This window comes from Perissodus microlepis, chromosome 23 (assembly GCF_051167445.1).
Source record: "Perissodus microlepis isolate ML-2025 ecotype Zambia chromosome 23, ASM5116744v1, whole genome shotgun sequence".
Taxonomy (NCBI): Eukaryota; Metazoa; Chordata; class Actinopteri; order Cichliformes; family Cichlidae; genus Perissodus; species Perissodus microlepis.
This window is the reverse complement of record NC_140482.1, coordinates 37,441,808-37,459,561: the sequence shown is the minus strand read 5'-3', so window position 1 is coordinate 37,459,561 and position 17,754 is coordinate 37,441,808. Positions and strand designations below refer to the sequence as shown.

General features: G+C 40.8%; 1 protein-coding gene across 3 annotated transcripts in view; it reads left to right on the top strand.

The window, feature by feature from the left end:
* The window catches only part of ncanb (neurocan b), a 175,232-nt gene that overhangs the window by 22,498 nt on the left and 134,980 nt on the right, over positions 1-17,754 (top strand). For all 3 annotated transcript variants that reach the window (XM_084921781.1, XM_084921783.1, XM_084921782.1), the window contains one exon: positions 17,516-17,598. In XM_084921781.1, the coding sequence (XP_084777907.1) occupies positions 17,526-17,598 (73 nt within the window). In that variant the 5' untranslated portion in view covers positions 17,516-17,525. The remainder of the gene's footprint in view (positions 1-17,515; positions 17,599-17,754) is intronic.

The window sequence follows — 17,754 nt, the reverse complement described above, 5'->3', positions numbered from 1 at the left end:
GCTATTAAAATCAAATGTGTCCCTAAGCTGCCAGTGCTGTATCCTGAGGAAGACAGGTAATGGGCGGCGGTCGGGGGGATGAGAGGCATCCGCTGCTTGAACAGTTGGCTGCACTGACAGGACAGCATCCATCAGGGCTTCATGGATGACGGCAAGTTACCAGGTACGAGCCCAGAGAGAGTGAAAGAGCTGGCCGCATTGACAAACACACATTCACAAATCTTATCCCAATATTTACCCATCATTGCTTGTGAAATATGAAATGTGGGTTGTTTATCCTGAAGGTAATAACCAACCATGTCCGTAATTTGCCTCAGTTGGTGTAGAGGGAACTATTATTTGATGCATGACTCCACCTCGGAATTGCAGATCATGCCTATGAAGTCCCACTACAGTGGTAATGCAGGAGGACAGCTGAGAGCCTGTGGCTGTGTGTGGTCGTGATGAGATGTGTAATTATCCAAAGCAGCCTGACAAAGTGCTGCAGGTGCATGAGAGATGAAAGGAAATGAGCCAGGAGAGAGGTCAGGCAAAGAGGAGAGGAGTAGTTATTGTAGCCTGCAAAATTCAAGGTTGATCCAGTTTGGTGAAGTCATGCAATGATATATTGTTTTTTAGTCTTTATGTCAGTGAATTCAATACTCTCTTGCTACGTGCTCAAGTCAAAGCATTTCTCATTCAGTCTGGAAATACAGTGTTTTGATAACCACTGCTGAGGATGAATATCAAGGCTACAGTATGAATCAGGTACTTTGTTTGCACTGCCAAGAGTCCAGGTGGAAGAGGTGGAGGTTAACATCACCGATCAGGGTAATTAATTGCTCCAATTTAGTCATTAAGTGTTGAGCTGGAACCGATAGCTGACACCTGCAGGGTCTCTGATAGAGTCACAAAGAGAAATGATAGGGGGAACTGGAACAGTGGGATGGAGGGACAGGAGAAAGCTAGTGACTGTATCGTTTTAAAAATAAAGGGAAGTATATAAGCTAAAAATGAATGGAAATTACCTATTCTCATAAATTGAGTGATATTACTACAAGAAAACTGTATTGATTTGTTTTGTAGCTCATTTTGGCTGCAGTTTAAAATTCAGTGGCAGTTCATAGGTGGTTACTGTGTGTGCATGTCTGTGTGCGTGTGTGTGTGTGTGGGTCTGTGGCCACTGAGGTAAATTCTGACAGGCCCCTGGAGTGACACCTTCACTGGTTCTGCTTCTGCCAAGACACTCATCAGTGATCCCACGGAGAGGGAGGAACAGAGCAGAAAATTGGAAGGCAAGAGAGAAAGAAAAAAGTTAGAGGAGAGGCAGAAATGTGTACAAAAGAAAATCTAGGCAAAGAGAACAAATGGCAAAAAGTTGAAAAAAAAAAAAAAGATGGCGTAGCTGTTAATCTGCAGAAAGACTTTTAGAATAGCACAAAAAATACATATAATTTTAGGCTTCTGAAAAAGCATAATTATAAAATGAGACTTTCCTGATTGGAATCTGGATTTAAATTCAGCTCCTCAAGTAAAAAAAAAAAAACTTAAACTCTGTAAAATCTGCTTCCCAAATAGTTATAAAAATTTCCAGTATAGAAACTGGCCATGTTACATAAAGCCACAATAGAGGCCACATAACATTCCCTGTAATTTGTACTTTTAAATCATTTCTCACTCTTACAGTCTTTTCCTCTACTTCCCAAGTTGTCTTGACCTTTCCTCATCGCTTTCTTATTCCTCCCTTGCTTTCAAAATGCTCCTAGAGCTCCTTCACCTGCTTTCATTGTCTTCAGCAGTGCCTGCTCTGTAAATCCAGTGTTTCTTCTTGGGTTCCAGTGCTGAGTAATTACAGCACAGGCTGGAGGAGGTTACGTTTGCCACACCAGCACTCTTTTTCTCTGATATTCAAATGAGCTTTTGCGTCCTCATTTGTCATCTGTTCGATGTTGCGTGCACGCGCGTGTGCTTACATGTTTGTGTACGTTGCGTCTCATCTCTTATTTAGTGTATCCCACGGGAACGTCGGTGAGGTGAGAAATTAGAAATGGGGCTGATTAATTCCTGGAAAAAAAGGAATTAAAGGGTTCTTCCCTGCCATCCTCTTTGTGGAGGAGCTGGGATTTACCTGCAGTGTGATTGAAGGTGGCTGCTCTGCGCTGCCACTGTCATTAATAATCACCAGCCTTCAGAAAGATTCATGCTGCCATGTGCTAGTTGGTTCAAAACACTTAGCCATTACACATGACACCGAGGGCTTGATAAATGACAGGCTAATAGCTCTCCATTCCAGCACCAAAGCTGTGGGACAACAATAAGAACCATTAAGCTTTTATCAAAAAGATTACAAGAACAGGTTACAATTCAACAAAAGTGGCAGCTTGTCAGAAAGCTGAACAAAAATGAGTGACTGTAATGGAAAATTAGTACAGCTTGGTTTATTCTCTATTTGTTTGGCTGGTATTGTAATAAATTTTTAAAAAAATCAGAGGCTGTGCATTTCTCGTTTGGGGCCTGTGTGCTTGGAATGAATATTACTGGGGAGAACACAGGCGCTGTTGACTCATAAGCAAGAAGCATCTTTCTGATGGAATTGCTTTGCTTCTGTGATGCTCTCATTTAGTCAGCTCACAGAGTAAAACCTTTAAAGCCCCCCTACTCCACTTCTTCTTCTCATGTACAGGGAAAAATATAATAAATGTGATCAAATTTACAGGTTGCTAACAGTGTTCTCTCCTGTAAAGCAGGTTAATTTGTCTCCAATAAAGAACCAGTCGGAGCAAAATCGCTTTATTACTTTAGATTCAGGCTGGAGTGCCTTAGTTTTTTTTTTTTTCTTCACTTTTTTTCTGAAGGTGTATTCAGCAGAGATGAATAAGCACTTCATGGCTGGCTCTAATTTTCACTGGTCAAGTGTTAGGCTGCAGGTACTAATCAGTTTCATTACACTAACTCAGGTGATAAGGCCTTATGGGAAATTGGAAAAGGAGTGTTTAGTGCTGCAGCACAGCCTTTTACCTAGCCCGAAACTCTTCATGTGTTGCATGCAAAATGAAAAAGCAACACAAATGACAGCATGTTACACTTTTAAAAAAATTACATATTAGTAACGGCCTCAAGGATATAACTGAAACAACCACCTGTAGTGTAAGAGAAATACAATGGCACTTATATATTGGAGGGCATAAAGTATTTCCATGCTTAAATTTTGCAGGTTGCACGGGAAGCTTTTGGGATCCAAAGTCTGTCAATTACTGACAAAAACGTGATAGAACTGAACTGATCAAAGGCTGTCCTGATGTAGTCTGGCCTCTTTGTTCCTTTCTCAAGGGATGGGGGAAGGGGTTGTATTGATGCTCTGCTGCGACTTCACATTCAAAAGGCTTCTCTCCAGACCAGAAAGCAAACAGAAATTCAATGCACATGGCTGAAGACCAACGCACATGCACAGTCACAGACATACAGTATTTGTACAGATTGACTCACCCGAGCATGAGAATGGCTAGCGACAATCTGTCACATCAGAGCTACGCGCCTGTACAGGTGCACGGTATGCCCCAAACTGCGTTAGAATGATATCATATGTTTTCCTGTCGCCCTCCCAGAGAGACCTGCCTGACCAGAAAGATGATCGCCGCGCCTGAGATTAATTCTGGTTTTTGCTGCTAATTATTTTATGCCTTCGTTTGAACTGTCTGATGAAATCCAATTATCAGGCAGTCTGTGTAGCTTACAAGATTGGGGTGGCGACGAGGGGAGGGGAGAAATTGGAGGGCTGGGAGAGAAACAGGGACAGGGGAAACACTGTCTGCTTGTGAGATATGAAGAACCTCACAGAGCAATCCTTTATATACGATGCTTTTAAACGCTTGTTTACTTTGAAATGGTTACTGTGTTTCTTTTTGCTTTTCAAATTACCAAATAAATGTCTGCCTGGAGCTGGTTAGCTTGGATTAGCTTAGCCTCTGTAATTGGGGTGAAACACTAGCATGGGCTCTGTTTAACAACATCAAATATCTATCTACTAACACCTCTAAAGGTCACTAATTAAGACACTGTGTCTTTTTTTACACAAAGACTGAGGAATAGCACCAGCAGCCCCACAGATTAAGTAACAAGCTAACAAAATTAAGGCTTTGGAGATCTTTGTAGTATAAATTTAGAACTATTTCTTGAGAAAAAAAGGTACACAAGAGAAAAGATGGAGTCAAATGGACAGGAAGTCTCCAGATATCTTCATTGTTGACGAAGAACTTAAATGACGACAGGGTGTAATTTAAGGAGTATCGACTTTGCAGCAGGGAGTGACATGTTGCTCATGTTAAAATCGACTTGTCTGTATGTAGGATAAGTGAGCCTAACAACATTAGAAAAATAGCCTAAAACTAACAATCAAGCGAACCTTAAATTGAACTACACACCTCTGAGAAATGTCAATTTGTGTTGCCTACCTGGTTCTGCTTTATGCAGCTCATGGGTTAAATCTGTGTTCTGCTGCATGCTCAGTGTCCCGCTCTTTCACATCCACTCACATGTTCTGAAATTGGTTGTCATGCCTGGACGTGGAGGGCTGCTGGTAGCCCCAGCAGGTAGCCACTTTATTCCAAGACAGCCAGGAGCAGGGCTAGAGCAGACACCAGATAAATAGGTAAATAAACCTCTGCCTTAGGCAGGTATCATCAATTTTGATTCTCCCAAATGAGTGTGCCTGAGAATCGATATACCTAGGGGATCCTGGTCCATCTCCATCTCAAACCGAGAACTCGTGCTTGGACTGAGACCGCACTGTGGCACTTTGCAATAAAGCCTGAAATAAGCCAGACTGCACCATGAAACCCCTCCCATCGCCTCTTGCTCTCTATCACTCTTTTCCATCCTCAGTCGTTCCTGTTATCTACTTTTTTACAGAGTTGCCCAAACTTTCGATTCTTCTCTTCATCTCCCATGGCTTCACTCCCACCAGTGCCTCACACCTTCCTCACCCTGCTTGTTTACACGTTAACAGCAATTGTACTCCTTTGCCACGCTTAAAGAAAGACTGGAAACATCTGTACATTTTTACAACTCATTAACACTTCTGCATGTGACTTTTTAATGCATTTAAGCGCAGTGAAGCTACTCCCACTATTATGTGCCTGCTTTCTTTTCACCTTGCATTTTACACCCCACCCCCCACACAGAATTTCCTTTCTTAGTGCTTTGAGTATTTGATTTTTTTTCCCTCCTTTCTATTCTCACACTTCGATTCTTCCGCCTCACACAGTTATCACAGCTCAGTGTCTTTCTCCTTCATGCTGTTTCTTTTCTTACACTCTCTGTCTACCCTGTCAAAATCAGGTTCCCTTCATGGCCCGAGTATGCTCCAATTCCAATTTCTGCTCAATTCATTCACTGTACTTTTCATCTTGTCTTGGTCTCTCAGTTTTTTTTAACCTCCATTTTCTTCCCCAGTTTCTTTCCATGTTATTTCCTATATATCCGCTATCTGGTACAATTTGTCAGAGCTGATTCATTGTCAGAATCTTATCAGCAATCTCATTGTCACTCTTCTATATTTCAGTTGCCTATAAGACTTCGGACTTGTTAATCAGCCCTGTTTCTTTCAGTCGCACTTCAATTTTAGACTGAGATTAACACAACTTCACGTTTCTAGTCCTGAACATTTTCAGTCACATCTCACTGCTCTTATTAACTGTACTCATTTATTATTTGTCTAAAAAAATTAAGAATTTTCTTCTAGGGGCTATAGCTTTTAGAACAGAGTTGTAGAATGTGGATGTATTTTTAGTGCAGATTTTACTGCAAACTCTTAAAACTAATGATGAACAAAACCCACTTTATTGCATTTTATTTTAAGAAGCACCACAAAAAGATTAAATTGGATCATCGGTATGCTGTTTCATTCAGCAGTCACAGACATTACTCATTAATCATTCACAAATGGTGGGTGTATTCTTAAACACACAATCTTTTTTATCTTTTTTTGCAGCTCATTAGCTTCACGTCCTTGTTTTTGCCTGAATGTAGTGTTTTAATAGTTTCAGTTTGTCGTCAGTCCTGCCATGATATTTTCTGTTTTCCATTTCTCATGTGGCATACTTTCTCAATGCCCGACTTCCTCTAGTGATGCCATAACATCAAAGGTATGGCTTAAATTCAAATTTTCTGTCACAAACACTCAGTGTCCAACTCAGGAAGAAGAATATTTATATTTTAATATTTTACAAAGCCCTTGTATATCTGCTACACTGTCAGACCAAATAATGTTATCTTCTGGATTAGCAAAGAATGATGCTAACGCTCACGCTCTAAAAGTAGAGCTGCACTCTTCAACTGGGCGGGGACCAGAATTGGCCAATTTTCAGTGTTCTTAACCATGACTGGCAAGTCTGCATCATACGTTTTAGCCATGTGCAAACCAAGCAAATAGTTGCATATGCAATCACAGCTACGTATTAAAAGGTCATCAGTGTGGAAGCTTTTCACTGTGGGCAAAGACACAAAGGTAGCCATGAAAACATTCTTAACAAGAAACCTAATCAGACACTTAAATCACATTTTAAAAGGCTTAAAGAGGAGAAATGGCTAAAGCTATAGATATCCAGCTCAGAGCCCACTGTACACCAATGTCAAGGTGACGATGTGTGGCAGGCAGGATGTGGACCCAAATGCAAGACTCAAGACGAAGGAATAAACTCAAAACGGCAACTTTATTGCTGGAAAAACTTCACGTCAAGTACAAAACTAAACTAGAAACTGGAATCAAGAAACTCAAACACTAGGAAATAAACCAGGAACTGAGAACTAGGAATTAACTAAGAACACGGAGGGGGGAAATACAGCATAGTGAGAGTACAACATGACAACGGAGAGAGGAAAACACAGGGCTAAAATATACCAGTGAGTAACGAGGGAATGGAAAACAGGAGGAAAGCACAGCTGGGGCTAATCTGACATAACGAGACAAAGGAAACAAAGCAGAATACACTAACATAGGACACAGACTGTCAAAGTAAAACAGGAAGCACAAGGCATTCACAAAGACGCAGACTAGACAGAGACATGGAAACATGACAGACTCTGGAACAGAAGGAACACAAAGCAAAGAGACGAAAGTAACAAGACATGGGAAGAGATTAGTTAATAAATAAGCTGGAGAAAAAACAAATGTCAGATACTTACATTATTGTTACTTACACTGTTTTGTATATAAATCTGTCTAAAAGTGGGTGCACAGCAGCTCGTTTTCAGTTAATTACGTATACCTTCTTTCTAATAGCAGAGCAATTTTCAATTATTTAAATGAGAGATGATCTTTAACTTACTACAAAATATTATTGTGAATTAAAAAATTTATATTTGCTCGTGTAGGATCTTAAAAAAAAGAAAAAGCTCTTAAAAAGTCTGACTAGCTTATCCTAAAAAATCTAATTATAATAACTGCTATTGCTGTTATCCCATAGATTCAGTTCTGTCAGTGATGTGTTTTTCTCTCTCTCTCTCTTATAACGTCTATGGTTTGACCGTCAGTCAGCCAGAAACTGTGACACCAAAGGTCACAGTCCAGTCCAGTTCCCGCTCAGGGGGCTGCAGTGTTAGCTGAGCCATACACACAAACATCCAACCCCTGTGAACATGATACAAACACACCATCTGTCCATCTGCATCCTGGTGACTTCACGGTTAAGTTTGTGTGTATGTGTGTTTCAGATGGATGTCTGTGTCTGGCAGTTGCAGCAATCGTGATGAGATGTAGACTGATTTAATTGCACATCAAAGCAGCAATTTACCCCTGCCACAGGGCTTGTGCATGCTTCTGTGTGTGTGTGTGTGTGTGTGTGTGTGTGTGTGTGTGTGTGTGTGTGTGTGTGTGCGTGCGAGAGAGAGAGAGAGAGAGAGAGAGAGAGACCACCTATGCATAGTCTTCTCAGTGTGTTAATTGTGATATGGTTTAATGAAAAATATAAAAGTGGATTATATGGATCTCGCGTACACACACACACGTACACCGATTTTGTGTCATACTGGGGTGTTTCTATATAAATATTTCTCTTATTTTGGTCAACCCTCCCAGAATGGCTTCTCAGCTTCCTTTTGAAAATACAAGGGACAATTAGATAAGTCCCTAAACAACAGGCAGCTCTCATCCCTCTGTTAATTAGTCTGCTCTCTCTGTGTGGCTGACTTGCATGATGAGGGAGGTGGAGGAATGAAGGAAGGAGAAGGAGCATGTGTATCACCAAGGGAGGAAGGATGGAGTATTCAAACTCATCCATCATAGACAACTGAAACAACTGTGATGGCAGTACTGGGTTTAGTTCATTAAAATCCTAAACTTTAATAAATGTGTATCACAGGAATAATTATCAGAGTATTGATATGAATATTGATCAGATGAGAAAATCACATCTAAAATGATCTAATTTATTCTCAGTACAGCTAATTTTGCTCCACAACTCTTCATATGCATTGCATACTTTTACAGATTTGATAGCATTACATCATCTCACAATACTAAAAATAGAGGAGAATACACCAGCCACCCTTCTGTAACCCATCATGCCTGTGGTGTGGTGGTTGAAAAGCAAAACTCGAGTCAACTCATGCTACTGTACATAATGTATGATCGCACTGATCTGTAGACTGCTGCTCTATTTATTCTAATGGGAGAATCTGGTGCACAGTTGATAGTGCTGGTTTACTGACCAGCTCCTTGGCCTTTGCCTCAGCATGATTTAGTGCCGCTGCTCAGCTGACATTGATTAACTGAGGAGTCTTTACAATCTGCAGTCAACATCCTGGATTTACTGTATCCCATTCGTCCCTGGATCCTGAAAACAGACCAAAAAAGGGACAAATTGAGAGAGGAAACACAAAGACGTACGAGCTGGAGTCAGATGACAGAGAAGAAACAATGTAGAAAAGAGAGAATAAGAGAGTGAAAGAGGTAAAGAGAGGAAAAATCTTGGCAGCTTTCCCAGAGAAGTATGTCCTTCTCCAAGACCTGCTGTAATAAACTGATAACATCCTTTCAGCACCGCCATGTACAGTGGTATACAAAATATGTTTGAGCCTGTGTTTAGTAGCTATATTGAGAGGAGGATGGTTTATATACATAGATAGATAGATTGTCTAAATGAGCCCTGATGGCTGATGCAACTTTGCCTCTCGTGTTCAAGGTGTTGAAACTATTTCTTTCCTGTACCCTGCCTCAAGCTACATTTACTATTCCAGGCGAAGACAAGTAGGCGGCCAAGGGGACCTTGATGTCACCAGAACAAGTTTAACATTTGCCACCATATAAAGTGGCTTTGCAGGCCGGCCAATGAGAAGCCTCAGACATTTGAAAATTGCCTGGCCACCCTTCCCGCACATAAAAAGCTTTCTGTCACCTCATTTTTCAGGAGAATCTCTCACTCTGTTCCTCTCTCTCTCTGTTCGTTACCTTTCTCTTTCTATCGTTCACTCTTGCCCTTTTTTATTCACATGTAGGATGAGCTCGCCTTTTCTGGCCACAGAGAGCAAGGTAATATGTTTTAGAGAAAGTAATGGGAGATATTCCACTTCCAGCTGACTCTTTAACAGGAGCTCAGGTTGTGGTGGCTTGTGTGTGGGTGCGCTGTATGAATGAGGGAGACCAGGGTGGCTTTCAGCTGTAAGTAATGGCTTTCTGTATGGTTCTGGGCAGCCCTGAAGCCTATTCCCACTCGGCACCATCAGGGTGCTCAGCAGTGTCAGCCCTGCTTTCTATAGCATAGAAGCTGTTTCTCTTTTTTTTAACCTGTCCTTTGCCACTCAGACCTTCGTGTTTATTGAAAATTTGAGGAATCGCAGCAGAAAAGCATCTAAATGCAAACATTCAGACAGACAAATGGACTTGATAAAAACACCTGTCTGGGTTTGGATAAGTGTGCACACGCAGTTTTGTGCAGCAAAACACAGTAATTGACAGCACTTTTCAGCTCTGAGGCACACAATGGTGGAGGAAGCGCAGTCTCATCCTTGCTTTTTATTCCCTCTTCCTTCATGGCTTTTATCCCTCTGTCCCTCTTGTCCCAACTCCTGATTAACTGCACCTTTTCATGTGAGTACGAGGAGCTCCTCATTCATGTCCTACAGAGCCTATTAAAAAATAATCTGCATTCGTGTGGGACCTTTAAATATAACAATTACAGAGTTCTTTGTAAAATAAAATGCCTCACTTGCAATATCAAAAGAAAAGCGAACAATAAGAAAAACAAAAGCATGAAACTCTTTGTTTAAAAAAAAAGCCACAAATTATCTACAAAAAGCATTCAAGTGTGTCCTGAGTTGAGATGTATGCACAGGTGTATGCACTAATGAGTTTATATCAAGTGCATGTCTGCATCCGAGTGCGTGCGAGCAAGCATCTGTTCATGTCATCCACACTTCATTCACACTCTTAGCACACAGGTATATCCACATTCCCATAGGTATTTTAAACATTACTTATTCAGTGTTCATAATATTCCAGGCTTCATTTTAATGCAGATCAGTTCTCCTCCCTCATAAACAGTGCCTTCTTCAGACTTTCAGGTTCTAAGGAAAATTTTATTGCCTGTATTTGCAATGTTGGCATGCATACGTGCATGTGTGTGTGTGTGAGAGAGACATGGAATAAACCTGTCTCTGAGTTAACCTGTGTGTCTAAGCCCATATGGTGGTTTCTTAATCTCATGGCAACTTTTGCGTTTTGGGAGTCTTGCCATATTCCCTCACCCTGGTCTATGAGCTTCTGTTCCCTTCCAAGCATATACAGAGAGTGCAGGCATAGCAAAGCATCAGGGGAAATTTATGGCTGCTTAAGATTCAAGTTCCCCTCTCATCCACTCAGGCTTGGCATTTGAGTTGGGCTGAAATAAGCCTTGGCTTTCTCAGTACCGTTTTTGTTTCTCTGTGCCTTTTCACACTTTGTTTACCTCACTTCCTTTCGCTTTTATTTCAGCTACCTGCCCATTTTTCTTCCTCTCTCAATTTGGATGGTAATTGAGGAGTTATCAATGAGTCATCTCAATTGTCAGCTGTACAACTTATTCTCTTCCAGCACACAGTATGTTCCTTTTTTCTTTCATTCTTTTTTTTGTCTGAACAGCCGTAGTGTCCTGCTGTTTTGCCTCATACAGGTTTTATAAGCTGGAATATAGCCACCCACTCAGCCATTGTTTTTATTTAGGTGTTTCATGCTGTAGCTCGCCAGCAACAAAAGAAACCCACCCAAGGATAACACATGCTTCAAGACAGGTGCAAACACAGAACAGTCCCCTTTTGTGCAGAAAATGTGAAGTGCTAAAGCCATTTATGTATGACACAGCGTGACAGGTTGCTTGCTAAAACCTTGGTAATATCCTCCTGGAAGGAAAACAGCCCTTTGTCACTCGAAGGGTAGCCTCATTTTTCACTCTAAGGGACTTATACACAGACACTGATGGGACTAACTCCCCCTGTGAAACCAGCATTAATGTGTGCGTGAATGTGTGTGCATGTGTGCTGCGGGGACAACAGAAGTGTGTGGCGATGGAGTGACAGGAAGCCCGAGTGATTAATGTGCCTCCTTAATAATGCAGCATGGCGAGGAAAGAGTGTTGCGACCATTTGAGAAAAGCAAATAAATGAAGCAAGATCAAACTTGTGTGTGAGAAAAACACACACAAAAAAAGACTTCTTTGAGCCACGGGTAAAGATGGTGGCAGACGTAGACTGGCAGCTAATTTTATCCAAATATAGATAGACAGAAAAAGGTAGAAGGTGAGATTAAGATGGAACGACAGATGGATTGAGCAAGTCATCATCCATGAACGGCTGAGGTTGGACCAAGGTCTTTGGAACTGAAAGGAAAATGCGACAGCTTGGCTCTGTATCTTTCTTTCAGGATGTCTCTGTATTTTTGTCCGTCTGTCTGTAACCATCTAGCTGTCTGTCTTATCTACAGTATCTGTGACAGGCATGGTGGGGAACAGGGCACATCTCTGACATGCTGAGATCTGGCTGAATCTTTCCTGCTGATATTACCACACAGCAGGAGAGATCATACTGACTTTCAGTTGCGATTAGTCAGCTTCGGTTGGAAGACTTTCTAATAGCATTAATAAATCAAGGAATCTCTGTATGTTTTTCTGCCTTTATTTTCTTTGCATATCTCATTAGCTATTCACCCGATCCACTTCACACTTATATTATAGGGGACCTAGATAAGTGAAGCGTCAGCTTTGAGGCTGTATAGATGAGGGGCTGGGCGGTAAAGGTAGTATTTGTAGGTTCTTATGCTAGATTTATTACTTCCTGTCTGTGATCTCATATAACATATTCAAGTCACATAGTTCAAAAAATAAACCTTCATTGACTTGTTGTCATTTATTCTCCTTTTTTGCTGGGAAAAAATAATATTAAAAGTAGCTGAACTCTTTTAGTCTTTCAGTTTCTCAGCATCTCTTAACATGTACTCAGCACAAAATGATGTGACACAGCAATTGTAATCTTATTTTTCAGTTGGTGTCAACAAAGTGGATATCTTCCTTTATGAATGTTTCGACAATATGTTGGCACATCCTTACAATTTACTGCACAATGGAGCTTAATGTCAGCTGCACAGGATAGTTAACTGATTCTCATTTCTAGTCAGTTAGCAGTGACTTAAATAGAGACTTAAATAAAAGAAGTAGAATAGTAAAGAAGTAGAAGTAGAATAAAAGTAGACTTAAATACCAGATCTTATATGGTTTGCCTACTCTGATGTCAGTGGTAAGCATACTGAAGAGTCCATCCACAGCTGATACTTAAAAAGCACGTGCTACTGGTAGGATCAGAAAATTGGTACAAGATAAAAGACCTAAGCTGATCAAAAATCTACATCAACATGTATGGTATGATTCTTGTGAGGCAGAGCCAGTTAAATGGTATATTATGTTGCAGTATTATAGTTCATCAAAAATGAAGAGTGGAGCAGAACGTCTTTAATATTTAACTATCAGACCAGCTAATATTCAGGCTCCATACATAGTGAACTCTGCTGCACCTATTTAGTAATTAAACAGCCCTGATTCTGACTGGAATTTGCTTGAGTTCAATATATAAATGTGGAGCCAAGAATGGAGCCAAATTCACATGGATCAGAATATTTTTCCTGCATCCTCCAAACTCCTGATGGCGAATTTACGCTGCTGAATTTAGACTCGATGTGGGAGTTTAATGTCAGGTCTGACTCAAGTGAGCTGATGTTTTGAAAGGACAGTCTCAGCATGTTGTCTGGAACATACTTTGTAGAAAGCACTTAGAATACAGATGTAGAAAACCGCTCTCACTTATACAACATTGTCCTAGAATCCTTGTAACAGCCAGAGTCCTATTGTGGATTTACAAGAGATAACCTTGCATCACAAAAGAGGAGAGAGGAGGAGAAAGGAGGGCACAGAGGTCGATAGAGAGGTGTGACGTACCAACGCAAAACATTACCGTTGTCCTGGAAGAGCTTTAATATACAGGGAGTGCAGAATTATTAGGCAAGTTGTATTTTTGAGGAATAATTTTATTATTGAACAACAACCATGTTCTCAATGAACCCACAAAACTCATTAATATCAAAGCTGAATGTTTTTGGAAGTAGTTTTTAGTTTGTTTTTAGTTTTAGCTATTTTAGGGGGATATCTGTGTGTGCAGGTGACTATTACTGTGCATAATTATTAGGCAACTTAACAAAAAACAAATATATACCCATTTCAATGATTTATTTTTACCTATGAAACAAATATAACATCTCCACATTCACAAATATACATTTCTGACATTCAAAAACAAAACAAAAACAAATCAGCGACCAATATAGCCACCTTTCTTTGCAAGGACACTCAAAAGCCTGCCATCCATGGATTCTGTCAGTGTTTTGATCTGTTCACCATCAACATTGCGTGCAGCAGCAACCACAGCCTCCCAGACACTGTTCAGAGAGGTGTACTGTTTTCCCTCTTTGTAAATCTCACATTTGATGATGGATCACAGGTTCTCAATGGGGTTCAGATCAGGTGAACAAGGAGGCCATGTCATTAGTTTTTCTTCTTTTATACCCTTTCTTGCCAGCCACGCTGTGGAGTACTTGGACGCGTGTGATGGAGCATTGTCCTGCATGAAAATCATGTTTTTCTTGAAGGATGCAGACTTCTTCCTGTACCACTGCTTGAAGAAGGTGTCTTCCAGAAACTGGCAGTAGGACTGGGAGTTGAGCTTGACTCCATCCTCAACCCGAAAAGGCCCCACAAGCTCATCTTTGATGATACCAGCCCAAACCAGTACTCCACCTCCACCTTGCTGGCGTCTGAGTCGGACTGGAGCTCTCTGCCCTTTACCAATCCAGCCACGGGCCCATCCATCTGGCCCATCAAGACTCACTCTCATTTCATCAGTCCATAAAACCTTAGAAAAACCAGTCTTGAGATATTTCTTGGCCCAGTCTTGACGTTTCAGCTTGTGTGTCTTGTTCAGTGGTGGTCGTCTTTCAGCCTTTCTTACCTTGGCCATGTCTCTGAGTATTGCACACCTTGTGCTTTTGGGCACTCCAGTGATGTTGCAGCTCTGAAATATGGCCAAACTGGTGGCAAGTGGCATCTTGGCAACTGCACGCTTGACTTTTCTCAGTTCATGGGCAGTTATTTTGCGCCTTGGTTTTTCCACACACTTCTTGCGACCCTGTTGACTATTTTGAATGAAACGCTTGATTGTTCGATGATCACGCTTCAGAAGCTTTGCAATTTTGAGACTGCTGCATCCCTCTGCAAGATATCTCACTATTTTTGACTTTTCTGAGCCTGTCAAGTCCTTCTTTTGACCCATTTTGCCAAAGGAAAGGACGTTGCCTAATAATTATGCACACCTGATATACGGTGTTGATGTCATTAGACCACACCCCTTCTCATTACAGAGATGCACATCACCTAATATGCTTAATTGGTAGTAGGCTTTCGAGCCTATACAGCTTGGAGTAAGAAAACATGCATGCAGAGGACGGTGTGGACAAAATACTCATTTGCCTAATAATTCTGCACTCCCTGTACAATTTGCAGAAAAGGGCATACTAAGATAAAATGTTGTATTTACTATAGCTTTGTGGAGGCCTTAAATTTAAAATGCAAAGGGAATGAAAAGCAAACACCATGAAAAAAGTGAAGGAACGATGGATAGTAGACTAAATGTAGAGATGATGGTTGGGTAAAATAAAAGGAAGCGATGAAATTGGTTGGTCACAGTAAACAAAACTGTGACCGGAGAGTGCACATGAGTAGCTGCTAATGATTAACAGCTTTGATAAACTGAGGAGGGAAAGACACAAGAAAGAGTCAAACCTAGCAACCAGTGAAGGAAAATAAAGCACAATATCAAACTATGATGAATATGGAGCTGCAAGACAGAAGGAACAGAGGTGGAAAGGAAGATTCATGAATGCACTGGAGGAAGATGTGGCTCAGTATACATGAAGAGGATGCAATAGATAGGGTGAGATGGAGGCAGATGACCTGCTGTGGCAGAAGCTTAAACTGTGACTGTGTAATTGCTTAAGCAATTTTGAAAACAATATGCTTTTATTTTAGAATTAATTAAAAAAGTTCAGAATGTTAGAAAATACGGCACTGAGCCAAAATAGCAATTAAGATAGACTTTTAATACATGCTGTTTGGACTTGCAGAGTCTTCTGTGTATATTCTCATGAAAGTTGAAATTAAATACCTGATACTGATCTAGCGTTTCTAAAAAAAATAAAGAAGAAGAAAAAACAGATCAGTTCAGTTAAATTGAACTTGTATTGTGATGTCATGCCGGTCCTGCACATAATTAAGGCTGCATTACAGGCTTTTAATAATTACTTTCAGAGAGTTTTGTAAAATAGCTGCATTTATTTGCCTTAACCATTTGCTATTAAGCAGGATTTTACAAAGGTTCAGCTTCAAAAATGTTCTTTTTGCAAACTTGCTGCTTTGACGTGTGCTGCCACCGTGGACATTGAGCTGTTGCAGAGCATATGTATTTGGTATGAGGTCAGTGTTTTTGTCCTTGGCTGTAACGTTAAGATTGAGTCAGAGAGACCAGCGCTGCCGTAACTGACACTGGTTATCTATGTCCTGCATCTCTGCGACCAGCCACTAAATCCTCCTCCATCCCTCCCACCCAGCTCCTCTCCTGCCCTCAGGCTCCGCTCGGCCTGCCATGTCTCCAGAGATGCCATACTCATTATTTACACCCGGGACCCAACAGCAGGAGGCCGACTTACCTCATTTGGTCTCCATCCCCTGGCTTTTGTGACTTAAAGACATTATGTTATAGTCACATATACATAAATAAATGCTCAGATAATAGTGTTACTTCAGCCTTGTTTGTATGGTCGTCCATCTCTTGTTTGCTTGTTGGCTTCTGTAAACTCTCGGACAACTATGGTGAAAAATACAAAAGGTTGCAAAGATCTTGGCAAGAAAGAAAAAATATTCAGTCCTGTGATGTACACTGGCATTGGGTAGTCATTATCCGCATGTTTTTTTTCCTATACTCCTTGAATTTTAAAGTGAAAGCTAAGCCAGCATTGGTGTAAGTCACAAATATCCCTAGTTATTTAAAAAAATGTTTTCCAGATAAACTTATACAGACATACCATAGACACCTCCTGTCAACCTACCTCTCAAATGCATAGCTTTTTTTGTTGAATGTGGCAGACTCGATCCTGCTTTGATTCAGCAGAGTTTTCAGCAGGCAGTGTGGAACAAGTGAACCCAGAGGTCCATCATGTTAGATTTGGCTCTAGTACCCTTATCTATCTATTTTTATTCTTGAAATCCATCAGCATCTCTTCCTCTTCTTCAGCATTTTTCCCAAAAAGTCTCTTTTGCTTTTCCCCCCTCCATTAAACCTTTGAACAGCTTGCTATATCAAGCAAGCCATTAGGCACATTATATAGTTAATATTTTTTACCAGAATTTTCATCTCATCTATTGCCAGTTGGTTGATGGCTTAATGCGCAAAGATGGTATGGCATGGTTTTTGAGAGCTTGGATATAAGGTGAAAATTTATGCCATGAAATATTCTGAGAAAGGAGCACATATTGGGATAGATTTAAAGATAAAAGGTAAATCTCAGCCTGTACATTTAATTCTGAGCAATAGCTATTTGTGAAGTGTAAAGATAATCGTCTATTTCTTTATTGTACTTCAAAAGGATTAAGCACAATGGTCACATCAAGTCGAGGTATTTATTACATAGCCTTTAAAAGCCTTTAATCACCATTGTCTGAAAAGGCTTCAGAAGACTTCATCCCACCCACATTACGAAACAGCAAATTAAACTGAAGACTGAACTACTGTATGTGTGTCCTAAGGCCTTCACTGAGCAACAGGGGGAAAAAATCCCTTGAAAAGGAATTATTAATGATGACTCATCCAAGCATGTCTTGTGTATTAGAAGAACTTCACAAGGGCAGTGTGTTGATTACAGTTTCCTTTGTGTACTCACATTCCCTCCCTCTCTCTTCATCTCTGTCTCCAGGTGCAGCAGGATGCAGGGCTTACTGCCTGTTTGTGGACCGCAGCTCCTGCTGGCCCTCCTTCTGCTTCAAACTGCGGTCTGGGGTGAGTCCTCATTAAACTGTGGGCAGTCCCCATCGTCTGACCTAGAGTTCATGTAATACAGAACTTTCTGATAACCATCTGCACACAAAGCCATTAAACCAGTGTCTCTGAAATCTTCCCAGAAGCTAAAGTTTCTACAAATTTTCTCTTACGTGT